At 39.7% G+C, this 27,809-nt stretch overlaps 2 protein-coding genes across 2 annotated transcripts in view; both read right to left on the bottom strand.

Moving 5' to 3' along the window:
- LOC134225415 (insulin-like growth factor-binding protein complex acid labile subunit) overlaps positions 1 to 27,809 on the bottom strand; it is a 531,242-nt gene that overhangs the window by 92,407 nt on the left and 411,026 nt on the right. The window lies entirely within an intron of this gene.
- On the bottom strand, positions 928 to 4,360 carry LOC134222678 (uncharacterized protein K02A2.6-like). The gene is made up of 2 exons (XM_062701838.1): positions 4,151 to 4,360; positions 928 to 2,850 (listed from the first exon to the last, which is right to left on the bottom strand). The coding sequence occupies exon 2, from the start codon at positions 2,848 to 2,850 to the stop codon at positions 928 to 930; it is 1,923 nt and encodes a 640-aa protein (XP_062557822.1). The 5' UTR covers positions 4,151 to 4,360.

Raw genomic sequence — 27,809 nt, forward strand, 5'->3', positions numbered from 1 at the left:
GCATTTTCTAAATCATCCCATTTTAGGGCAACTGCAGTTACAGCTGCACCAGCTACTTCACGCACCATTAACTCTTCACCTTCGTCAAATGGTTTTGGTGGGAGAGTCGAGAGTCGCGAAAGAACATCTGCTATGTTTAAGGAACCAGACACGTGTAATACTTTATACTGGAACCCTTGCAATCGTAGAACCCATCGTTCGATTCGAGCACATGGACGAGATGTGGGTGAAAATAGAAAAGTTAGAGCTTTGCAATCTGTTAGCAAGTTGAACTCTCTTCCTATTAAGAAGGTCTGAAAACGCTCGACGCTCCAGACCAACGCCAAAGCCTCTTTTTCGGTCTGGCAATAGCGTCGCTCAGTGTCCGTCAGCGATTTTGAAGCAAAACAAACTACTCGCGTATCATTTGCATCATTTGTCTGCAGCAACACTGCCCCCAAGGCATAAGGGCTGGCATCTGCCATGACTGATGTTTCGTCTTCGGGTTTAAAAAAACCTAAGCACTTTGCGTTGCAAATAGAGTGCTTAATTTGATTAAAAGCTTTCTCCTCTTCATCTCCCCAGTGGAAATTGGAACCCTTTCGTATCAGATTTCGCAGGGGTTCGTCCATAGTTGCTAGATTTGGCACAAATTTACCCATATAATTTGCCAGACCTAAAAAACTTCGCACTTCGCCTTCATTATTCGGTCTCCTGAACGTTTCAACGGCATTTTGTTTCGCTGCCGATGGAAGAATACCTTCGGGATTAATCCGGTATCCTAAAAATTGAAACTCGACTGTCCGAAATTTACATTTTTCTTGATTTAAGACCACCCCATTTTCATTTAATCTGTTGAGTACCTGGAACCAGAAAATAGCAAAACAAATACAAGCTAATTTAGTGATATCGTATTACTTTTATTATTCATTTATCAATGACAAAATTTTATACCTTCGAGAGACGCATGTCGTGTTCCTCGACGGTACCGCCCTCCACATCAACGTCATCTAGGTACCAGTAGGCACCTTCGCAATCTGCCAATATAGCGTCCATAGTGCGCTGGAATATCTCCGGAGCAGAGACCAAACCAAACGGAAGGCGTTTGAATTGGTACAGTCCTCTATGAGAGATAAAGGTTGTGACGTTTCTCGATTCCTCGTCCAGCTCCAGCAAAAAGAAAGCATCTTTTATGTCCAGTGTGCTCCATATGTTCCCTCTTCCAATCTTCGCCAACACGTCTTCGATTACCGGCATTGGGTGTCGATCTCTGATTACCGCTTGGTTTACTCGCCGTAAGTCTACGCACAATCGAATTTCACCGTTTGCCTTCTTTGCGACAACCAGAGGAGACACCCATGTTGCCGGACCACTTTTCGGCTCAATGATGTCTTTTGCAAGCAGTTCATCTAGTTTCTTGTTGACAGCATGTTCTAGCGCTATTGGTATTCTTCTTAGTGGTTGGAATACTGGAACGGCGGATGGATCCATTTTGATTCGTACTTGTACATCCTTAATTTTCGGGAAAGGGGTTGGAACTTCAACTTGATTTACATCAACGCCGACTTTCAACACTCCTAGTAGCTTAGAAGTGGAATCGCCAAGAATGTTCCGCTGGCCCTTTTCAACAACGAAAAATTCGGCGGATACAGATCGTGTTCCCAATTTAACCATAGCTTCGAACGAACCCAATAAGTTTAACGGTGCCTCGCTGCCATACGCCTTCAGAATCTTGTGACTACCCTTGGTGCACTTCTGAACTACGACGCATTTAGCTTTCATCATCTCCCAAGTAGCGGCAGAGACAAGATTTGCATCGGATCCGGAATCTATGATCACATCGATGAGGACCCCGCCCACATCACATTTCAACAGGTTCGATTCATTTCCCGTGTGAAATGTGTAGTAGATCTTCTGGTCGACAACGTCGTTGGAGGCATCCTCCTTGGCTGGGGTAGACGTCGACTCATTGCAGACAGTTCGAACTTTCTTCGTAAGGCTGTTGTCTCGAACTACCGAACTACCGCGTTTCCGACAAACCTTTTCGAAGTGACCAAAAATTTGGCACCTTCGACACTGTTGGCCCTTGGCTGGGCACGCCAGGTCTCTTGATATGTGACCTAATTTGCCGCACGCATAGCATATAACCTTTAAGCCATTCCCTTGTTCCCTGGGAGAAGGTTTGCTCACGAATCGTTTTACGATACGTTGTTGCTTTCGAGCGGCTCTGTCAGCCGGAATATTGTCCACCTTGCGTACATCAAGTTCGCTTATAACATCACTGGAACGCCTCTTCATTTCAAGTTCCTGTTCCCTTACACTTTCCATCGAACTTCCCAATGATTCAATCTCAGAGAGTGATTGATCTTTTTCCAGGATTTTACGGCGCAATTCGGGCGAGATACAACCTTCTACTATTACGTCGATAAGCATCATATCTTCTACACTGCTTCGTACATCTTGGGGGTATTTTTCAAGACCGCAGTCCAAGAGCTGCTGCCGTAGACGTAAAACAAAATGCGAGAAGCGTTCATTTGAACCTTGTTTCATGTTTCGCAATTTGTACCTCTCCAAAACGTCTTGCTTGCGAGGCTTGAAATAAGCATCCAGCCGCTCTATAGCAAGGTCATACCACGGTTTTTCAAGCAATATTACGGGAAAATTTCCAGTGCCTTCCAGACTCCTGAAAACCTTCTGGAGTTGTGGGCCACCCAAATGCAGCATCTTTGACCGTTTCATCTTCTGGTCAATGATCTGGTATGACTCCAAATAATATTCAAGCGCTCCCTTCCATTCTATCCATTCTTTGGCCAGCCTGCCGCTTTCAATCTGTTCACACCTGAACATTGGCAAAGGACGACTTTCTTCCATCTGCAAAAAAAATTGAGAACAAAATTGTTCTATCTTACTCCACGGAATTTTAACTACGAGCTACGAGCCGAAACAATAATAAATAAATTAATAGTTTTACTAAAGGTAAAGCAAAAATCAACATTTGTAAAACTTTTTTTTTCAGATTCCAACATCGGAATTCTGTACATTTCAAAATCTATTTCCAGCACCCTTAGCACAGAAATTAATGCACTGACGCATCGCTATACCACTTTTTTTTTATTTCCAGTTCCCTAGCTGCAGAAACAAACCATTTATTTATAACAAATCTATCTTCAATTTCCAGCCCCCTAGCTGCGGAAAACGATGCATTGGTTCTATAGCATACCACTATTTCCAGCCCACTAGCTGTAGAAATAATACAGTAATCCATATCCATATTGCTTCTCATTCCCAGCCTCCCTAGCTGCAGAAATAATGAATTTCCAGCCTCCTAGCTGCAGAAATCATACAAATAACCAATAACCATATTACTAGCTCGTAATCATTTCACTTCTCATTTCCAGCCTCCCTAGCTGCAGAAATAATGAATTTCCAGCCCCCTAGCTGCAGAAATCATGCATTGGCTTCCAACCCGATCCATATAGATTAGCTAAAAGATTCATAGATTAACAGTATGATATCAAATTTGTTTTCACATCACAATTCTTCCTATAAAAAAATGTCGATCTTTCAATTTCTAGCTTCATTATATTTACTAACTACTCCTTCGAAAATAGATTTATTTATTATGTTCTACAGCGTTTGCACGTAAATTCAATCTGGTGACAGTTTAGTAGCCCTTCTCAGGAACAGCCAACCATCATCACGACTTCGAACCTTGTCAAAATCAGTGAAGAGAACTACTGAACTGCCAAAACATCCGATGCAGACCGAGTTCATTCGTGACGTCATGCTACAGACCCTGATTATAGTTTTCAGCACTGCATTTTGCATAAACCCTGAACCAGCATGCAGTCGTAATTACTTTTTCAAAAACCCCGCAGCTGCAAAAAAAAATGCGAATACATAACACGAAAAACATTCCCCATGTTTCCTGCAGCAACCACTCAAAATTCGCTCATTTTTCTCGGAACAGCCGAAAAAAATAAATAAAAATTGGAAGCCATTTTCACATCCCACACCGACACCAACTTTCCCCACCGCCACAAACACTTCCCTGCTCCCATGGTTGTAAACTCATTTGTGACAAAAAATAAACACGGAGCCATCTTACTTTTTTTTCAGGTTCTGTTTGCATGCTCTTTTTCCACTAAAAATATGAAAAAAATGTAATTACTTTTTTCCGCAGGTTCAGACTATCGCTCGTCGCCAGATGTAGTGGTCACTCTTTCACAATAAATAATTACACTTCTTAACTTTACTTTCACGGTTCACTTTATTCAGGTTATCAGAATCACCAATTTGCTGCCTGTCGCTTCAACGGTCAAACCTTGTCTGCTTCGCTTTTCTCCCTCTATTCGCTTCACACGAAAAGTATATTTCACTTCCTTTACAGGGTTAATCTCATTTACTCATATATGAATAAGTCAATACCCTACACGAACGAACGAAGCGGTAACTTGAGCACCAACCATCAAAAAATATAGGAGGTTTGTGCAACTTTACTATAAATGCTCAAACATGTTCGGCCACCAAAATCAAACCGTTTTAATTTTTTCCAACCGAGCCGCCAACTGTCAAATGGTTGTTTGAACAACTTCACACACGTTCAAACAAAGCAGCAACCGAGGCATTTTCTTGGGGGCGGAGTCAATGTTCGTCAAACTGCTTGACTGGTGTGTACGTTGCATTATGAACAGGAGATGGACAAGGTTACAGACAGGAAGAAAACTGGACACACGAATAAACGAACAGAAGAATGACGTACAACGAAAAGACAACCGTATGGGATTAACCGAGCCGGTAACAAGCGCGGTGTCATCATCATCAATAGACATAGCCCGCCGTCATCACTGAAACGCAGTATGAGAAAAAAATTTATAACCCGGGACATCCTGACTACGATCTGGCGATGGGCTAAACAATAGGATGTCAATAGTCTGGGATTAACACAACATACGCTGTTTGACGGACACAAGTTTAACTTCGATAAAACTAAATTTATTGAACGCATTGACGATCATGAAAGCAGGATGATGACGGAGACATTCCATACCAAGTTGGCAGGAGAACAGAAAACGATCAACATCCAGCGAGAGTGTTAAATTTTCAATAACTGACTACAATGCGTTAGTGGTTAAGCCACGGAATTTGACGAATGACGAAAGACGACGAAGAGAGAACAAACACCAGTAGAAAACGAGGCGGTGATCGATTTGTGAGTTGTTTTGTTTAAATATAAAGTTTTGTTCCAAATTATTGTAATGTAATTCATGTTTATTTTTCTTTTTTCAAGTTTTTAATTAAAAAAATAAAAAGTCCTCTGAAGATATACCCCGGCGACCCGCATCTGCAGAAGTTACCAACACCTCTTGTTCACCTGGTCAGCATATTCATAGATCAGTGCAAGTCCAAAGGGGCTGTACACATATTAAGTAAGTAGGTACCTAAAAACCATTTATATGAAAGAAATCTTACGCAATAAGTGCACAAAACGATCTACTCAACTAGTCCCCGGCGGTGGATCTAGTCTACTCTGATAACCGATGCCCTAGAGCCATTCAGCTCCCGCTTTCGTCGGATAGTCCCCGACACGGCGGTTCTATCTTACTTTGACGAGAAGTTCCTCGACAGCGGAAGCTCTCCCGTGACCGGCCGTGACGCCAAGCTGACAACAGTTGCGACGTTGTTATCTGACGCATGCATTCCCGTTCATTATCGACATCTATCTTTCGTACCAATGTACTCTGATGCTCATGGTCTTCTTTTCCAAATGGCAGCTTGCTACTGCTCCGTGCGCTAGGATTGTTGTAGGATATCGGCTATCCTGGTCGTCATTCTTACGACAGCACTCCACTGTTATGCGCTCTGGCACATTATTCCGACGATGTTGTCTGTGGTAGTGTCAATTCCGCGTGCCTCCAACACTCCTCTCTGCTTCGAACCGGAAACATGGGAACAGAATGTGCTTAGCCGTGCAGGTACTGAGTCAAGCCAAAGTTTAGTCTTCATGAAGTTTAAGCTCCATGAAGTCGATTCACTCTCTCTGCCATCTGACTACTGTTGTTATCTTGATATTCCTCTGGATATTACCGGTGCACCTGAGGGCATAGCATCCTCGTCTTCCTTCAACACCAGTTTGATGGACATAATGCCCGCGAGTACACAGTACTCTGCAGCTTTCGGGCGTTGCAGTTGGCGCTCAAATCCGCACTCAGAATGGACCTCGGTAGTGCAGTACATATTGAAACCGAGACGCTTGCCAGCAGCCTCCACTTGCTGGAGCACACCCTGGAGCCATTCGCCATCATTCTAGATAGTGTCACTTTAGTCGTCGACGCGCGCTTGTCGACAGGACTTTTGAAACTCAGCTTATCGTTGAGCATTACCCCCATTGTTTAAGAAATACATTTTTTTTTATTCTTATTTGTTTAATATGCTCATGCGCCATTAGGCATAACGGAGCCGAGTTTCTTTGAAATTTTTGTTTACAATTTCATATTAAGTAATTACAACATTTTATCACTTTTCCCAGAACTATTGTCGGAATGACCAATAGACTGGGCACACTGCTCCACGCAAACTTTCTTGTTTAAGTTTGCTATTCGCTTTGATAGCCGCCTTTTGTTTGTCGCTTCGAAAAAAAATCTGATTCTGTCGTTGAGCTGGATGCTGATGCTTTATCGTCGTCATCGTCGTCGTTGGTATTGTCTGCATTAGCAAGCGCGCCTTTGCTCGTTGTCGGGAGTCCATTACTCGAATCAGAGGAAGATAGTGCTGTACGATTGCTTTCAACCGGATATTTTGGAGATGATATCACGGCCGCTGCCTCTAATTGACTAATGCACCTTGCCTTATGCACCGATTTTCGGTTGTTGACGACTATGATCTCTCTTTAACGTGCTTTTTACTGCGCAATCATTCCTCGACAAGACTAATCGAATAGGCTGCAGTCAATTCGACCTCCTGGATGGACTCTCCGTACATGGTCATCCTTACGCCATCGGCCTTACTCTGTCTCATAGATCAGTACTCGATTCTGGAAGCATCATTGACGTAAATAAGAGGGGGCTAGGGTGGTCTTAGCTCCCCTAGAAAAACAATATCCCTCCTAGGATTTGAAAAGTTAGTTAGCAGCAGTGGTGGAAATCTGCGAACCTTACTCACAAAACAAGAAGTAGGCAATGCAGAAGACTCGCGAACATTTGTTTTGCCTTTTTCTTGCCTACCTTCTACTCGCAGAGAAAACAAAAAACGAACCCCGAAAAATGTTCGTGAAGCTTCGCGAGTCATTCGGGTAAATTTGCTAAAAGTCATAAAACAACCTCGGAACTTATTTCTCACTGATGTTCGAGCAAGAACACACTTGTTTATGGTTATTGTGTTTATGTCAAGTCAAATCTATCCATTGTATTCGAAGTAATCACAAAAACTCGCGACCGTGTTTTTACTCCCGAACAAAATACATCCCAGCTTCTTGTTTTTGCTCTGCCCGTACTCGCGAACAAAGGAAGCGCCAGAAAAATGCAGGCAGTAGGTTCGCGCGAGTGTGGCATTTTTGGTAGGCCCAATTACACTCTTTTCTTACTCGTGAAACGAGTATTTCCACCACTGGTTAGCAGTGATATCAATTTTCATCATATAGCATAATGAATCACTGAAAACGTTTGAAGACAAAAGAGATATCTTAAAAATAATAAAATGAGTGGAAGACAAATGAGCTTGTTTCTTTTTCGTCAAAAAAAAATCCTGTGTGGCAATGAAATTGCACTTGGTGTTAATAATTAAATTTAAAATTATTATGGAAAAGCAATATCTAAATGATTTTAAAGCATCAAAATAAGCTTGTTATGAACAACAATGGAGAGCCACCAAAATATCAATCGAAGCAATCGTGGTACTTCGCCAGCATTCAAAGACATGTGGTCAACCATCACGGACTGCAGTGACAGATTTCCAGCAGACTTCCGCTTGCCAAGCAGCATAATCTCCACAATTTCCATCAGCATCCGAGAAAGATTCGCATTATAATCCGAGAGGAATTCCCATCAGAATCCTAAAAGAATTCTCATTGGAACATCCAAAAAAAATTTTCAGAATCATCGAAGTATTCCAACCGAGGGAATCTGTGGGGGATATCCTCCATAATCCATGGAGCATTGGCTTCAGAATCGCTCGGTAATTTGCTTCGGAATTCCTTGACGATTTGTTTCAGAATACTTCGACGATTTGCTTCAGAACCCCTTGAATATTTAATTCGGAAGGCCTCGACGATCGAAATTCCTCGACTATTCGCTTCGGAATACATCGACGGATTGTTTCGAAATTTCTCGGAAATTTTCTTCGGATTCCCTCACCCAGCAAGCACTAGATCGTATATCATAGCATACAATTGTACAAAGTGGAGGCCATATACGTACACTTTACATGCAGTCAAATGGAAGCATGCGACTTTGTGTTGGCTAGGCAAGCATTTGTTTCAACATCCCTGGAGGATTCCCTTAGGAATCTCTGGAAGATTCTTTCCGGAATCCTTGGAGGATTAATTCAGAGTTCCTCGACGATTTGCTTCGGAATCCTTCAACCATTTGCTTCTACATCCTTGGGCAATGCATTGCCCAAGAAATCCCTGGACCATTCCCGTCGGAATTGATTAAATATTTCGTCAGAATAGACTCTCATTGCGATCCCTGAAAAATTTTCGTCTGAATCCCTAGAATGTTTCTGTTGTAATTCCTGAAACATTCCCGTCGGAATTCTTGGAGGACTCCCGTCGACATTCCGAGGGAATTTATGTTATAAAATGTTTTGACGTTGGACTACGTCGGGGTTTTATACCGGGGTACACTTTGCGTGTGCGAAAATCGGGCTCCGTTACGAAAATATGATAGAATATGAACGTTAATATCTCAGCCGTCTCTTGATGGATTTTTTACTACTGTATTTTTTTTTCTGAAAATAATGATTTTCAACTATTTATTATCGATAATTACCAAAAGGTTTGGAAAAAGGTAAACCAACCATTCCCGCACAAGTATCGCAAGCAAAAACAATAAAAATAAAGCAACCTGCGGGTTTGGATGTAAGCCACAGTTCGAACAAGATTTCACGCGAATGATGTAAAGCGGACACAACAGCACGAAGGCGCTGGTAGCAGTCTTAACAGTAAATCATCGCATCGGTGGTGGTCGTCGGGGTGGTTGCTGCAGATCATTCACCCTTAACGACGGCAGCAAGGTGCAAGGTTTAAAGAAAATCGAAAAATTCTTTTCAGAAGTATAGTCCAACAAAAGAAAATGTAATGATCCGAGACCATATGACGTCCACTACTTTTTGAGATTTGTTACCCCTCTGTCACGTTTTTTTGTATACCTAGTATATGTACTGTCAAAAAATCTTAGACCCCTTTCTCCCCTAAAACCTGTGACGTCATTATTGGACAACCCTGATACCTAATCCAAAAATTTAAAAAATTTAAATAGTTTTGTAAAAATTAAAAACAATTATAGGGGAAATCGCCAAATGTTGAACACCTATTGTTAAATGCCCATAACAAATGTATTCAAAAATAGGCCTAAAAATTAGCCGTTCAACATTTGGCGGATTACCCTACTTAAACCAATGCAGAATGAGTTGCCGCAATACTTGACATTCGAAAAGCAAAAGTGCCGATCCCGTGCAACGCAGGATTCGATCTGCTAGCAACAAATCCATTAATATAGCTGGGTAGTCCTACGTCACATTTGCGTACAACCCCATTGGGATGTACCTTTGAGTTTTTGTGCCGCTTTTTTCTATATGGAGCAAAGATAATGTGAAAAAATGAGTTCCTCAAACATACGTCCATCTACAATCAAATTTTCTGAATAGCCTCAAGAGCCTTACGATCAACACCCACATTCTCATAAAGCGCATTGGCGATCCTCAGGAAATTAGTAGCACGGATATGGCTGGTAACACTGTTGTTATTTTATGTGCTCTGGTTTTGCTCTATGAAGTTCAATAGTTTTTAAATAGTATTCAAGCGTTTAAATTGCTTAGATTGCATTTGCGTTTATTATTATTTGTCGGTTTTCGAGATAGTGCAATATAATAAATAAAATTTATATCATATAATAAAATCAATTTGCTCACCTGATCCATATTTGACATTACCATGGCCTGTAAGAAATGCCAGAATACAGTATCCGACAATGACCGTATTTTTTGTCGTGGTTACTGTGGTGCCATTTTTCATGCCAACTGCGTCATGGTCGATTCCTCGCTGATGGACATGCTAGGAATTCACGAGAGGAACGGATGTGTGATAGTTGTGCGGATCTGTTCTCAAACGATCTATTCCGAACAATCGCCAAAGAACATAAAAGTTCATGCTTGCCAGCTGTGATCGAAACGATGAAAGCAGACATTGGCGAGATTCATACAGCGAATAGTTCTCTGAGTGCTAAGGTGGAATCGATTCCTAGGACACCAGTTTCCACTTTCTTATCCGGCCAGAATCGTTCTAATTGGATTAGAAACACACCAAAACGTCTCCAGCCAAACCGATGGTGCACGGAACTAAGTCACTAGCAGGGTCAGTGAAAACAGTTAGTCTTGATGCAGAGCTTGTTTGGATTTATTTATCGGCTTTTGAAACAAGCACCAATGAGGACGACATTGCTTCCTTAGCCAGAGATTGTCTGGCGTTAGAACCAAACTGCAAAACGGAAATAGTGAAACTAGTACCTAAAGGAAGAAGTTTAGCTGAACTAAGTTTCGTTTCTTTCAAAGTGGGTGTTCCTAAGCATTCTAGAGTTACTGCATTAGCATGCGAAACATGCCGAAGGGAGTCCAATTCCGAGAGTTTGTGAATCGTCGTGCTGCCACAATCGTAACCAAGATCAAGGAATGCTAAAGATGCGTCGGTCATATCCAGTGACTCGGCCAGTTGTCTGGAAGCACTGGGATATCCCAACATAGAAGCGAAAGGAAAGAATCTGTACTGCTGCTGGATTCCCGAGAAACGACTACGATAAGGCTGGAAGATAGAGGAGCCTCAACAATCGACTCACGAATGCAGTAACCAGATAAGAAATGTTTAAATGGTGTCTTGGACACATCTGGAACACCCACAAAAATGCATGGCATGCAGCACCAAGAAGAAGTTTAAGAATCGTTTAACGAACAATGCATAAGTGGAAGGAAACAACAACAGGAAAGAACAATTAATTTTAAGGAGACTGCGTCTTGGCAATAATTGATCAATTGTTGGGTTAACGAAACACATTATCTTCGAAAAACGATAACCGGACCAGTAAGTGACACATGCAACAGAAACATATCCTGGACGCTCATTCAGATAAGGCGATTTTTCAAATTAAAAAAATGAGTCTTCCCAATAAATTCTTCGGGATTTCTCTGGGAAACACTTCTGAATTTCCTCTAAAATAAAAATCCGTTTGAGTTTTCACAGAAGTTCTTTTGTAAATTTTCACGAGAAGTTTTTCTCAATTTTCATTGGAAATTGTTTTACAATTTACTGAAAAAACTTTTTTTCTAAGGAATTTCCACGGAAAATTATTTATAATAATAAGCGTCGGCCAAAACGACGACAACCTCCATCAACAATTATTTCGGACGGGCTCACAACTGTTAGGAAAGGGGGGGGGGGGCAATATGCTCTAGCTAAGCAAAGGCTGCTTCAATGTCTTCATGCTAGCTGATGCCATCTTAAATTGAGAAAAAATAGGAAACCTCAATCATATTGATAATATCATCATTTCGAAAAAATGGTGATATTTTGTTGCCGGAAAACTCATGAGGCATAATGCTTTTTAGCTAGCAGCTATTAAGGAACAACGCATCACGCGTTGAGAACTTTGATAATGGAAAGTGTGTGGAAGTGGAGACGCATAGTACATTGTAGGTTAGTGCCACTAGAGCGTTGTACCTTGCCAAAATGTTGGATGTCTTGTTAAAAAGTGAAAAAATTTTGTTTTTCCTATCATCCTATCGATTGTTTTGACACTTGTTTTGATTAACCAACATAATTTTATGTCTAGTTTTGTTACCTATGAAATGACATCCCGTTATTTAGTTTACTTACTTTCTTAATTCCAACAACGTATAGACATGTAAACATGCAGCTCCAACATATTTTACATGGGAAAAGGCTTGTTATTGCCGTGCATCACAACGAATGCTAGTTGGTGCTGCATTATCAATGATCCAAAAGCAAATGAAGAGCAAAAAAAATCTCAGCTTTTTGTCATATTACAATCATTTCTTTGTCATATTTGCAATCATTCAAAGTTATTTCCTTCATCGTTGGAATACCCGAAAGTAAGTTTTCCGTATTCGTTTCAATTTAGAATTTCATTTCAAAACAATCATTTTCCCGTACTTGTGTACCGATTGTAATTGGTAATAAAATAACAATCAATCATGACCAGCAGTGACGACGGTTTCAATTTATTTCACATTCGAATGGTACATGAATGGTGGTCCCACCCCCCGAAATGGGACCCAAACATGAGTGAAACTTTCTCCATTATGGGGGACCAAAGCACAGAAAATCCGGAAACAATAATTCTACTTTTATGACACAAACCCCTAGTCTATTGATGGTGACTCGCACTGGTTGGGCTCTGGTAAATTGAAATGCTTGTAATTTTATGACTAGAACTGAACCTTCCGTTGCTGGCTCAGGATTCGAAAGCAATCGCTTCTATGGTGAATGCTTTCTAATTTAATGCTGCTTTAATTCGATGCTTTTTCAGTTCAAAGCTGGATAGGAGGGATCTCACTAAGGAACGAACGCTTGCCAGCCGGAATGAGTTTTTGAGTCTGGATCTTTTTTTAATGTCACGCTTTGAAAAATCACTCACTTATATTATTGTTGAATTTAACTGATTTTTTTCTTTCCACCCGGACGCAATAAAGAGTATTGTTTCCGGGTAGAAAGAAAAAAAAATCAGTCAAATCCGAACATATTACAAAGGGATTTGAGTTTTATTCGTTTTTCATTCAAAGTATTAAAATAGGGATATCATCATATACACAGTTTAAGGCATGAATTCTAATTTTCGTGTGACAAAGCTTTCAATTTCTATATATAATCATTTCTATTCAGCTACTATTCACATAGTCACGAGTTACGATTGATGAAAAGAAATTTCTCTAGTATGAGGCTACTGTAATTTCATTAGAGTTTATGTATTTGATAGTCATGATCCTCAGAAGTTTGTGTCCTGGACAGCTTATATTTTTATGTTTCTTCTTATATTCCCCATGGTAGAACAGTTGAAGCAGTAAACATATTTTTCCATAACTGAAACATCGAATCTGGCGCTAATCGATTTTCTTACATTCTTTTTTACGTTAAGGTCAAACAATCCACAAACCAAACGGAAGAGGGGATGAATCCTACGCACATTATTTCTACTTATTAATAACATAATAAATAACATTCATTAACGACACCCAACAACATCGAATCCTATATGGCAATTGTTTGTACTCATCCTCCCGTTATGGATCGGATCCTTACCCGAAAGTAGCCCCGCTAAGCTGAGACCAACAAAAGATTAAAACTTTCGCTCTTGCCTTCCGCACAATGCCAATGCTTTCTCAGTTAGACTAGGTATAAGTTGTTGTAAGGCTTAAGCGCAAACACCAGAAGCAAGGTTGACAAATTACCGGCTTAGGGGGAACCGGCTCTTCTTCTGTATGGGCCTCTGTTCTGCCGTACTACACTGTCACAAATAACGAGGGATCGTCTTCATCACTCTTTAGTCCTTATAGTGTGGTGTTTACATGTGCAAACTTAATTCTTCTCTGCTTCTACTATATGATTCCGGCTTACAGTGGGGGTAACTGTAAAAAGATACGATTTTTATTTAAAAAATAAATTGACCACTTTCTGTTTCTTCCAGCAAACGAATGCTGTTCATCACAAGACGCAACAAGCAGCCGCAATAAATAAAGACACTTTCGCGTCAGACATCCCCACTGTGTTACGGAGCGGTCGGAGCGGCAAGAAGAGTCATAGCACAGGATTAAAATTTAAATACTACGACTATGGCTTTGACTACGACTTCGTACATACGAACAGAACACAAAGCAAACATTTCCCTTCGCCATAACTGCGGATGATGCTCCCAAATTATGGACCCATGTTCGGAAGAGAACCACCGATGGACGTTCTACCAGAAGGATGCAATCCTCAGTTCTTTCGTTCCACTCCACCGCACCGGACGGAAAAGAAGGATGTTCGACTGCTGCTCTGTGATGTAAACAAAAATTAATATCCTGTCAGAAGATTTAACCTCTCCCATTAGGCGAGGATACACTACTGGGCTGGTGTGTGTGTGTGTGACGGCGAAGGCACATCAGACCCGGAGAACAAGTCTCGAATTCTCCGGCCCATCAAACATTCGACCATCCAGCTGGTCGAGTTCAGTGCTCGAGGAAATAAATTGAAGTATTAACGGAAATAGGCAGCACTGGGGATCAGAACGAGCCCCATCGAAGGTTTCTCGGAAGTGAACATCGAGCGTTGAAAGGGGTTCCGCTGGCAGTGATGCCAGTTTTTGGGCTCATGAGACACGGGTTCAAGACGATAATCAAGTATGTGCATGGGTCACTAGATAAGAATTGAGGTCTCCAAGCAGATTTTACCAACACTATCACAGAGGCATTTTTTCGCGATGCACACTGAATCAAATTGAAAATTTTCATTTTCACTTGATGTCTGTCAGACAAATCATGCGTCTGGTTAAAATTTGAAAAGTTTTTCTTAGTGTAGCCACGGATTTGTTCGTTGTTTTCTGACAGCAAACAAGAAAAACTGACAGTGCTTACAGCAAATCAGACGATAATGATTGCAATTTTCATGTGGAAACATTTCACATCAAAACAGTAGGCGAGTTGTCGCCCGGCCGAGCGCTCGGCGACAACTTCTCAAATTTTGTACCCAAACGATAATAAACACAGAATATTCAGTTCAATCAAAGTGAATTGCCTATTTCCGGGGATTAAACCACCGGACTTGGACGTTAATTTACAATGTTATGAAAACTCATATGTGAATGTGTACGTTATGTGGAAGATATTGATTTGGAAAATGTATTGGAGGTAATTACTTTCCCTCACGCTCCTCTAATGTGGACGTGTACTATACACATGTGGAAGTATTGGCTTGAGAAATGGATTGTGAGTGATTTGACTATGCATCCAATTTGGGAATCTCGAGCTCGAGCGTTCAGTAGCCGCTAGGTTGCGAAGTCCGACGGAGGTCCTTCGTAGCTTAGTTGGTTAAAGCACCAGTCTAGCGTACTGTAGGGTCATGGGTTCAATATCTTCCACATAACGTACACATTCACACAGAATATTCATTCAAACATTAATCTTTACTCATATCAACTAATTGTCAACAGTCCTGTTATATATTTCACTAGCAGACCCGACGAACTTCGTTTCGTCTAAAATTAATTAATTCTCTGATTAGTTCTCGAGTTATTCCGAAATTTGTGTTTCATTTGTATGGGAGCCTCCCTTTCCAAATTGGGGAGGGGTCTCGAACCTTCTCAAGAACCTTCCCCGGCATTCACGCAGATCGATTCAGTAGTTTCCGAGTCTATAAGGCTCAGACAGACAGAAATGTTATGTATAAAGATTTGGCGTTATGGTTTCATGGTAGTAAGGAAAAAGAGATCAAAATGTAACGGAAAGAGCTTCAAATCAAGATACGATTTTTGAACGATTCTCAATCGCTAGCGAATTTTCATCACTTGATTATTTAAAAGCAAGATCGCGTGTGAATTTAATAATCCTCGATTTTTTGAAAATTTTATTTTTCCCATCCCTGGTTGAGATCAGGAGAATCGTTCTCTTGTGTTCCCATGCACGCAGATTCGTCAACATCAACATCTGGGGGCATTTGCAGTGCATTTGCATTTGCACTGCAGTCAATATTCTCCACGATTATTGGTTGGGTTCTAATAAACCGTATTAAGTGCCTTTTTGATACTTTGTTCGTAAAAAGAACACAAAAGAAATTTTCATATGTATTTATGTATTTAAATTTATTTGTTGAAGAATATCCTCGATTACCGAGACAAGAATGTTCGGTACGGTTCGAAAGTAATTAGAACCGCTGCACGTTATTTTGTACGTGAAATTGAGTTATTTTTTATTGGCGATTGGTGCGGATTGACAGAAACCCAACCAATAATTTGTGTAATTTAAAGTGCATGGGATTTGTGCATATTTTCTCAAACAAACAAATCATCGTCTATGATTCATAGCAATATAGGTGACCCAGTGAGGACTATAAAGGTTAAACAAATAATAAAATAGATAAACGTAGTTTCAAGCCATGATCGAGTCAAGACGCTACCAGAATGTCTAAGTTTCATTCAAGAGTTCTTAACATTTAGTTTGTCTTTTCAATGTTGGCGGTAATAGAACAGCGTCAACTCTTGCGTCTAAGATGAATCAAAAATCTTTAAAATTAATTCAAGTTCTTTTCACTCAAATCTATAATCGTGAACCGTTGATGTCTGGTGAGTTACGAGGAACAAAAAAGGGTCGTTTGGCCGAATGCCAATTGACCAAATAATACATTGGGCCATAAGGAATCCAGCAGTTTTATATTTGACCGAACTGAACGATTTGCCGAAACAATTATTAGGCGAAAACGAGTTGGGCAAAAATGCCAATTAACTTAAAAGGACATACGCTCAAAAATGTCATTCGACCGAAAAAGTAATTTGGCCGAATAAGTCATTGGACCGAATATTTTTTTCTGAAACGGTCGTTTGACAGAAATGGCCATTTGGCTTTTCGAAATAATTGTTTATCAGGGCTATTTGGCCGAATTGATTATTCGGCCGGAATCGCCGTTTAGTCGAGAAAAAGCAGAAAAGAGAAGTGTGGAGTGATTATTGATAATTGAAAAGTCCAGATTACACTTTTCGGAAGTGAGGAGTGAGGAATGTGAGAAATGAGAAGTGAAAATAAATGAGAATGATGAGTGAGAATGATTACTAAAAAGAAGCGCTTCATTTCTCATTCTTCTGTTTCTTCATTTCTCACTTTTCACTTCGCGCTTGAAAGTGAGAGGTGCGAAGAAAGAAGTGAGAAGTAAAAAGTGAAATGCAAAACGTCTTATTGCTCACTTCTCATATCTGATTTCTTACTTTTTATTTCTTACTAGTTACTTCTCGCTTGCAAATTGTCATTTCTCAATGTGAGAAGTGAGAAGTAAAGGTGAGAAGTAACAAGTGAGAAGGAACACATGTTAAATGATATTATGGCATCTTATGTCGTTTCCGTTTATTCGCACCGCTTGTACCGGTGTAGGCAAACTTGCACTGGAATCGTTCGTTTTTAAAAACGATGAAATTCCATTTTTGCATTTTTTCGCCACCCGGTGCAGAAAAATCTCGCTTAACTTTTCAAATGGATCTAAGTAACATTTTTTTCATGAATCAATTTGAATAGCGCAATCAACAGAACAACATGAAAGCTTTTGATTGCAGTACTCAAATTAAATCATGAAAAAAAATGTGATTTAGGTCCTTTTGAAAAGTTAAGCGAGAGATCTACACCCTACTCGAAGCGAGTGTAGCAATACTTATGTGATGCGGAGCTGGCATAAGTTTCATATTCTGCCGTAATCTGAAAAAATGACGTATACGCCATTTTCCAAAATTGTTGTTAACGAGTACTATTCTTTGAGCTCTTTATCAGAAAAATGGAAAACATGTATGTTGTAAAATGGCTGTTACGACACTTTTCCAGATTACGGCAGTATTAGGTTTCTTATTATGTCTTTCAGGTTGCTTTGTTTTTATTTTATTATCTGGTGATATCCATTACAATGCATAATACCTCATCAAAAATATATTTAATAATGTGTATCAAAGTTGTTAAAGTAGAATCACAAGCTACAAATAATATTTATCCTAGAAGTAATGTAGAAGAATAAATGTACAATTTGTTATAATATTTATGAATTATTCCAATAATCAGTGATTAAAATAAACCATTAAATATATCAAAATCAACGAAAGTAGGTAGACATTAAAAAATGAGATCAAATTCACAGTATATGTTAAATTTTGATAGAAAAATCTTTCTATATTTAATATTACCTTGCAAATTAATATAGTTATAAAAATGTTCATTATTTACTTATATGTTTGCTTTTCATAATAGTAAATCGATTAGTCAGCCTATTTTAAATTTTTCAACGAATATTGACATGATTTAACAGTTTTTCACTGTAAAATTCTGGAATGGATCTCAAATTAATAGTCGATTCACATAACTATGTTGAAATCGAAGAATAATGTATCTTTGCACCGCATAGGTCAAGAACAGTGTGCTTGGTCTTAACTTCAATCAGTTTTACGCATCATATAATTTTTATAGCAATGATATAAATAATGTTTTTTAGGTGGACTTCAAAACAAAACTTGCCAGGTTGGCCCCCGCCAAGGGCGCCAGCCTTCAGGGGGCGCCAAAATCACTGTTTGCTCTATAATAAATAGAACAGTTTTATTACTTAAAGGCCATGTTATAACCAAACCGACTATCGGTTGGTCCAAAGATCTATAGGTATATGGTAGATGCGTGGAGCAAACAAAGAATATTTTCCATTATTTCACATCTACATGTTAAATGGATTGGTTTTAGTTTTGACTGCTATTCAGGATTCTCAGGGACCTCTGGGACCGGGTTGAAGGAGCCAATTGAATAAGAAAAAATCTGAGAGTATCTTATTAAGTTATTTGAAAATCAATATGTTTGATATCCACATTGCGATTGGTAAAATTTTTGGTCACTATTATGGCCACCGAGAGTTTTTCGGAATCGTAATGTTTCAGCATTGTGGAGTGAATAGTGAAGAAATGATTCAGTTTTTCCATGTGGGTTCCTTCAAATGAATACGTCTAAAAATAAGCGATTCCGAGGGCCCTTTTGCTCCTATGATTGATACCAGGAATTCTTCCTACAGTTCCTCCAGTGATTGCTCCAGGAATCCCTTCCTCCGGTAGTTCCTCCAAGAATTCCTTCGTTAGTTCCTCCAGAAGCTCCTACAGGAATTTCTCCGAATGTTCCTCCGAAAATTTCTTTGACAGTTTATGCAAGAATTTCTCCAGAAGTTTCTCCAGGAATTCATTCGGAATTTTCTCAAGTTATTCCTCCGGAAGTTCCTTTAGCAATTCCTCAGGAAGTTCCTCGAGGAATTCTTCCAAAAGTTCCTCATGAATTCCTCCGGGAGTTCATCCAGAAATATATCTGAAAATTTCTTCAAGAATTCTTAAAAAAGGTACTTAAGAAATTATTCCGGAATTTATTGCAAGATTTTATCCAGAAATTTGTTCAGACTTAATTTCCGGAAGCTTATCCTTCAATTCCTCCGGAAGATCGTCCAGTATTTTTGCAGAATTTCCTCAGGAAATCTTTCAGAAGCTCCGCCAGGAGTTCCACTAGGAGCTACTCCAGAAATTCACATGAGAATTCCATTAGATTATTTCACAGATACAAGAACTTTTAATATATTACTTCGAGAATTCTCCTGATATTCCCTTTGAATTCCTTTCGAAATTCACTTACTTAGAATTTATCTATACCCATCTACCATCCAGCTCTCGAGAATTCTACTGGAAATTCCTCCAGGTATTTCCCCCAAAAAAATTCCAAGAACTCTACTTGAAAACGTTTAGAAATGCTCAAAAAGTTCCTTAAGGATTTATTCTACAAAATTTAGAAATTCAGGGGGTTATTCCTACAGAAAATGTTACAAAAATTTTTACAAAAATTTCTATAGAAACATCTTTGGATATTCTTATGAGAATCCATCCGGCAGTTCTCATCAAATCCGGCTAATCGAATTTTCGGAGCAAAAATCGTATTTATTATTACTTTTTAAAACTGATTTCGCCGGAAGACTCCAATCTTAAAAGTACAATTTCAGTCATTAAGTCTTATATGGAAAATTACTATGTCCCCATATCCAAACATTACTGCCGTAATTTCCCTAAAAAGTTCTCCGGGTTTGTCAAGTTTGTCAGGAAATCAACCAGAAAACCTTTCTGGATTCTTTTTCGCTAGATTCCTTCTGGAACTCACCCCAGAATATCCTAAAGAATATGCCCTGGAAATTCTCCCAATTTCTCTTCCACGAGGTCTTCAAGGACTTCTCCGAAATCCAGTAATATCAGCGAATTTACTCCAAAGATTCTTTTTAGAAATTCCTCCATGAATTCCCCCAGAAATTCCTTAAGGTATTTCTTAGAAAATTTCATGAATGGTGCCGGAATACTTTTTTTTAAAAAGAAGAATTTATTTGTTTAATAAAAATAAAATGTAACTCAATCCCATCTTCGTAATATACTTTAGAGATGGCCGTAAAAAGTTCCAGTAATTTTAATGAGATTCTAACCCGGCTCTACAAGTTTGCTTATTTGCGTCATTTTGTTCAATCCTTCTACATGTGTGTATTTCAGGTATTAGGTTCCACTACATCTCTGAATATTGAACGCTATTTAAAGCATGTTTGAATCATGAAACTTTTTTTGTTGGTATGAGATTCAAATTGCTTTCCAAATGTAAAATTTTAGCATTTGATATCTCTTAGTAGAAGAGGGGCGCCCAACAAACGATCCGCCAAGGGCGCTGGGAGACTACGCCACGGCTGATTTTTTCTACTATTAATATAAATGAATTGTGTAATATGTTCTATTCATATGAAATAATTGGTGTAAAAAAAATGCCTATTTTCCAAAGACCGACTTTGAAGTAAATCCTGGAACGTGCTATTTTTTAAGCTAACCATGTAGAGGAGTAATTCTCGCTAAGACCGCTCTACTATTTGCACGAGGTTCTTGAAAATACCTAAATTTATATTCATTCGAAAGCATTCGACGAGTATATTAAGGATCCGAGTTGAATTCTACAGAAAGATGAACCCCTCGTTAGTTATACACGAAATCATTTTAATGGACCTATCGATTTTTGTCAAATCTTGATTCACCAAAACTGTCATAACTCCAACATTTCTCAACCGATCATAGAGATCAGGATATCGTTGGAAATAGGAAGAGCGTATCCTCAATTTTTAATAATAAAAATAGTGGCAGTCATATTGAATTTGGCCGCCATTCAGGATTCCTTTTTTAAAACTATGTTTCCGCCTGGTTGGTAACCACCGATTTTAAATAATAATACATCTATGGAAAACTTAGCTTATATTGTGCATTGTCAAAAATCTCAGGTGTATGTTTTTTGAAGGCCCATCTGACCAAAGAACATTATTTTTATGATTAATATGATACTACGACGTCAGTACCTTAATTTCAATGAAATTATTTCATACACTATTCTAAGCCAAATATGATTAAAAAACGAAAAGCATATCCACAACAGTATTTTATTTAAAGAGCTCAAAAGTTTTGAACATAACGAAGCCGTATTCAAGTTATTGTATAAATTAATTCAAGAATTTTGGTATTGATAAATCGTACATAACTTTTGATAGCAAAAACATACACCTAAGATTTTTGGACATAATGCACAGTATAAGCTAAGCTTTCCATCGATGTATTAATATTCAAAACCGAGGGTTGCGAACCTGGTGGAAAAATAGTTTTCAAAAAGATCAATCCAAGATGGCGGACAAATTCAATATGGCTGCTTCTATTTATATTATTGCAAATTGAAGATACTCTCTTCCTCTTTTCAACGATATGCTGATCTCTAAGATTGGTTGAGAAATGTTGGAGCTATGACAGTTTTGGTGAGTCCATAATTGACAAAAATCAAGGGTCCATAAATGTGATTCCGTGTATAACTATCGAGAGGTCTATCTTTCTGAAGAATTTAGCTCGGATCCTTAATATACTCGCCAAAAGCTTTCTGGTGAACATAAATTTAGGAATTTTTAAGAACCTCGTGCAAATAGTGGCCCAGTCTCAGCGAGAATTACTCAGAGATGAAATAATTTATGCTGACGTCCATCAACTCATCATTCTTGGATAAAACTGAAATTCTACGATCATTTTAATACCGTTATGAGTCAAATGGGATTGATAATAGGTTACTGCTTCAATAACTTAGAATGTTTTTAGTAGTAAGAAAACTAATTAATTATAAGAGTCCTTTTTGAACGATTTTGTTATCGACCTCTTGGCTGTGAGTAACAGCGATGACTCATTCTTAACCCATCGTCACCCCCGATGACGGTATTTGTATCAATCTTCGTTTTTACTAGTTTTCAAATAAATATAAACAAATAATATGATTGGAATCCAGCCGTGGAAAAGGCTAGATTTCATAAATTTCTAGCATTCACAATTTATCAAATCCTACAAGGGCCCTTTGTTTTTTTTTTTTTTTGAGATTTTTCAACATTTAAATATGCTACTGACAATAAACAAAACGCATAAAAAACTACTTTTTATGTAGTCAATTTGCAAAATTTAATGGCAAAATTTGTGTAATAATTTGTGCAATATAAAGTAGATATTTAAAAAAACATTTTAAACACAAGACAAAAATATAACATAAATCCTTCCATAAATCTCAATAATATTGACTTGCCATTTGATATTCGATAGATTTTATTGATGACATCACTAATACCATCGAAAACATATGTTGGCAGTCAGTCAGAAAGTTGCACCCAAACCGTTCGTATTTGCGGTGGCAAATGTTGCACCGCCGGTGTACACCGTTAGGAATAAACGAAAACGACATTACTTCTCGCTTCTCATTTCTATGAGAAGCGTCTCACTTCTCACCTCTCACTTCTATTTTGTTTCTACTCACACCTCACTTCTCAATTCTCGCTCTTACTGGTCAAAATGAGAAATGAGAAGTGAAAATCAACAAGTAACAAGTGAGAAGTGAGTTATGGGACGTCTTATTTCTCACTTCTGTAGGCAATTAGAAGTAACAAGTAACAAGCATGAAGTAAAAAGTGGGAAATGGGAAGTAATATGTGAAACGTCTCAATTCACATTTCTTGCTCCCCACTCACATTCGTGAGAAGTGAGAAATAAGGAGTGATAAATGATAAATGATGCGTCTAGCTTATTAGTTCTCATTCCTCATTTCACACTTCTCACTATCCACATTGCGTTTCACTTTTCATTTCTCACTTCTAGTTTCTCAATAATTAACAATTTTTACAGATAACGGATCGATTATTTGTTTTAACTATATTTATTTAACGGATCAGTCTTACAATTTCACAACAACCGCATAGGGGTATTTTGCCAATCTAGCCGGAATAAACTATTTCATTTGTTGAAACCACTCAAATTACTTTTTTTTGTTATTGTGATATAAAAACAGTTTTAAGGATAACATGACCTTCATATACACCGAACTCGCTTTTTACGCGGTTGATTTACATCAATTTTTCGGTCTCCTCAAATTCCACTACTTTTTCAATTTTACCTAATTTTTCCTTGATTTTTCGTACATTTTATCAAGCGATAAACGTTGTTGCCGTGGGTAATTCCGACGGCCCTGAAAGGGTGAATGATGCGAACGCGACCGACCTACACTGACAAAAATCCAATCATATCCATTATGTGTGGCACACATAAATTTTGACTATAGCATTTCCCACATAACGGCTATGTGAATTCGCATAGCATATATGTGGAAACACACATAACCGTTATTAACTAATAACCTTTATGTGGATTCTCCCATAGCGGGTGGTTATTAACGCACACATAAAATTTATTTGTAAATTTCTTTAGATTTTTGCCAATAAAAATGTGTGGATTTTTATTAGTGTAGGATGCGGCGAACGCGTTTCGTTTTGTTGTCACTTAGCGTCGCCGCAGCACATACCATGCGGGACGACCACAACAAGAGCAAAAAGGAATGAAGGAAGATGGTTTTTTCTCCATCGTATATGAAATGTGTGTATGATAGTATAATTGTGAAAGATTGAATATCATTGCTGTAACGAAGCCTTTGTATTGAAGTCCCTGTTTCGTTATCGTCTTGCATAGATCATATTACCGTTCCTTACCGTGAGTTTGTTCCTTGGTAGTTTGTAAATTTGTTTGTAACTGAATTAAATTATTTATTTAGAATCGTCCGCTTGCCTATAGAGGTAGATAGCAGGAAGAGGTTTGTTGTTGTGGGAGAAAACTAGATTGTATGTTTATTGTATTGTTTATATGTTTAAGTATTAATGAAAATATATTTTTAGTTGAGTTCGTTCACCAACCCACTTGAGATCGTTTTCTTGCACCCGGAGGGTGTAACATAGCTCAAAATCTACTACCATGTCCTACAAATACCCGTGCTGTGATGAAGGAGAGGATTTCGATGCTAGCGTCCAGTGTGAGAAGTGTCGAGAATGGTACCACTTTAAGTGCGTAGGCGTCGATGAAAGCGTCGCCGAGGTGGTCTGGTTCTGTGCGACCTGTCTGGGAGAAGATCGATCCATCCGAGCCTCGTTGGGTGCCCCAGGTAGCACAGCCATCTCTCCAGTGGTTTTCAAACATTCTGGCCGGTATGAAGGTAGTAAGACGGAGATTGGTAAGTCGGGAAAGATGAAGTTGACGAAAGGACATATGACGAGGGAAATAGCGCAGGACAATTATATATCTGACGTCGATGACGTTGAAGATTCGACAGAAGTAGGAGATCAGGGACAGGCAGAGATAGGCAAGAAGCGCATAAGCGGAAGCGAGGATGATCACTATGATTTGTTGCATGCGTTGTCGGACATGATCGGTCGGTATTGTAACCGCGTGAAACGTGCCGAGTCTGTTCCGGTCAAGAATACCAGTCGCGTTCGTGGGTGCTTAAAGAAAGGTGTTGGTGTTCCGTCGGCGGAGTCGACGCGGACCCGCGCTTTGAGAGAACTCAGAGAACTCGAAGAGTGGAACCGACTGGAGGAACTTGAAGAGGAGAATCAGCGAAGGATCTTGGAGCTTGAGCGGAAGAGAATTGCCCGCCGGAAGAAGACGTTAGAGAGAAGATCAGCTCTGAAGATAATCATCGATCTGGACGGGAGTGATGGGGATTTCGTGCTCGACGCTGACGATTTTCCGGAATTAGGAGATTGCGCGAAGGCTGATGTGGCAGAAGGTGAACTGGAAGATCTGTTTCCGAGAAAGCTTCGGAGCAACGTGAATCCATTGAATTCACGCAAAGCAGAGGTAAAGCGGGGTACGGACAGATGTTATGCTGGAATACCCGAGGTCACACTTCCCCGGCCATCGTTCGAAAGGGAAGTTATTGCTCATTCTTCGGATGATGAGTTCGATGTCGCTCCGGAGAGAGTCTCTACAAAAGGGAAAGCGGCGGAGACAGGACCATCGCGTCTACAGATTGCGTCGAGGTAGGTGTTTCCGAGAAATTTGCCCAAGTTCAACGGTGCCGCCGAGGAGTGGCCAATTTTCATCAGCGCGTACGAGCAGGCGAACAAGTCATGTGGCTTCACCAATGCTGAGAATTTGGTGCGACTGCAAGAGGCTTTGACCGGCAGAGCTTTGGATACGGTTCGAAATCGTCTTCTATTGCCAGAGAACGTTCCGCTGATAGTTGAGAAGTTGCGGAGGAGATTCGGGAATCCAGAAATCTTGTCGACAAGGCTGGCAAACCGGATCCAAGAATTAGAAGGACCCAACGCGGAGAGCTTGGAGCCTGTAATAGAGTTCGGAAGCGCAGTAGAAGAGTTTACGCAACACCTTAAAGCAGCAGGACTGACTGACCATCTGAAGAACCCGATTCTGATGCAGAATTTAGTTCAGAAGCTGCCTTCGTACTATGCTATGAAGTGGGTAGAATACAAGCGACGCACCCGGTCGGTCGATTTGGAAACATTCGGAGCCTTTAGGGAAAGTCTCGTCGAAAAGGCTCTGGAAGCAACCTTCGAGAAGGTGGAAGCAAACGAGAAGAGCAAGAAACGAGAGCAACCGAGAACGAAAGTATTCGTTCAAGCAACGAACGGAGGGTCGCCAAGTGACAAGCATAGTCCAAGAGTTGTGATGAATTCAGAGCCATCAATCCAACCGCAATACCGTGAAGTAAAATGTTCTGTTTGCCAAAACGTAGGTCACTTTGGTCGACACTGCCAAGTTTTCTTGAAGCAAGGTGTAGAAGATCGGTGGAAAACTGTGGAGCTGTTGAATTTGTGTCCGTGCTGCATGTACGACCATGGAGATCTGCCTTGTCGAATAAGGAAGCGCTGCTTGGTAGAAGGGTGTCCGGAGTTTCACAATTCTCTATTGCATAGTGGAGCTCTGCATGATAATACCCCATTGGAAGTTCAATGCAATAGTCATCGGCGGTTGAATTTGACAGTTCTGTTTAGGATGGTACCGGTAACATTGACAAATGGAAGCAGACTGGTGCAGGTTAGGTTTAGTATTATTTAAAAATATAAAATTTCCTAAAGCAAATTTTCATTTTTCACCCCGGGAAAAAATGAATGTAACGATTTTGTCAACAAAATATTAAATTTGCGCATCTTTAATTATGTGTCAAGATTTGTTCATCACGACACACTGTGAATTTCGCATCTAAATGTAATACATTCGCTACAATACACTGCATCAAGCCTTCTCACACAGAGCAAAGCGAACGATCGGTACCTAGCGCGGGTATAAAAGAAGCCTCCATGCATCGAGTCGGGGCTCAGTTCACTACAGTCGATGGGCGAAAGTCGACTCTAAATAAGCATCCCGGGACAAACAGCCAGCCTTGGCTTTGGAGGAAGCCGTCGCCGGGAGAGCAGCCAGCATCGTTAAATTGCTGGTGCGGCAAGCAGTCGACGCGGGCCATAGGTAGAAGTCTGCCCATCGCTGGTGCCGTGTGGAGCGTTCAACGAGTGAACATGACCAGACGTGCAGTGCAGCAGTTCCGCAACACCCTCCCACCCACCACCAACGTGTAGAATGTTGGAAATTGCAAATGTTATTGCAACCAACTACAATAAGAGTTATTAAATAGTTTTCCATCATGTGGTGCGTCAACGATGGGGGCGAGTGATATCATACGCACAATGCAACTGAAAACCGACGTAAGTTAAGTGCAAATTAGAAGATCACGCTGTGTAATTTTTGTAAATTTTGTACTCCGCAGCGCGAAGCGGTCGGTTTTTTTTTAGTTCGGAATTTGGATCCGATGTGAGAGTGTACGGGTAGCTTTGTAAAATGTTGTGAGAAAGTTTGATTCGGTTAATAAATTTCGAAATTAGTTTGACGTTTTGTTGACGAATCATTTAGTGTTGAAAGTGAATATGATTGAGCAGATTCCGCAATAACGGTTTTCGGACCACGACGTGGCCGACTAGCAAGCTGGGCAAATTAAAATGAAGCTTGGCAATTCCTTTCTAGGAATTGGCGCAAAAGCCAAGTTTTTAAGCGGAATTTGTTCGTCTTCACTATTTTGATAATTTTATGATGACTCCACCGGAATAAACCGTTACAACTCTAGCTATGATCGATGAAGGTTCGGCTATGACGCTTATACATTACAAGCTGGCCAAAATATTGAAGGCTGATGGACCAATTCAACCACTGCAAATGTACTGGACGAACGGAGTACATCAAAACGAAAGACAGTCGAAAGTCATCAAGATCCAGGTTTGCAGCCAAGGTTCATCGGACAGCTACGATCTTGTAGATGCTCAAACGGTGAAGAAGTTGTATCTCCCTTCCCAACAGGTACATGCAAAAGATTATTCAGATTTTCCTCACTTGGAGGAGGTGGAAATTCTTAGCTACAGTAAAGCAGCACCGCTGTTGTTAATAGGAATCGATAATTTACACCTGATCGCTCCGCTCGAGTCCAGAATAGGAGAACAT

This window comes from Armigeres subalbatus, chromosome 3 (assembly GCF_024139115.2).
Source record: "Armigeres subalbatus isolate Guangzhou_Male chromosome 3, GZ_Asu_2, whole genome shotgun sequence".
Taxonomy (NCBI): domain Eukaryota; kingdom Metazoa; phylum Arthropoda; class Insecta; order Diptera; family Culicidae; genus Armigeres; species Armigeres subalbatus.

Coding starts and splice junctions, on each gene's coding strand:
- LOC134222678 (XM_062701838.1), bottom strand. CDS start 2,850: ATGGAAGAAAGTCGTCCTTTGCCAATGTTCAGGTGTGAACAGATTGAA.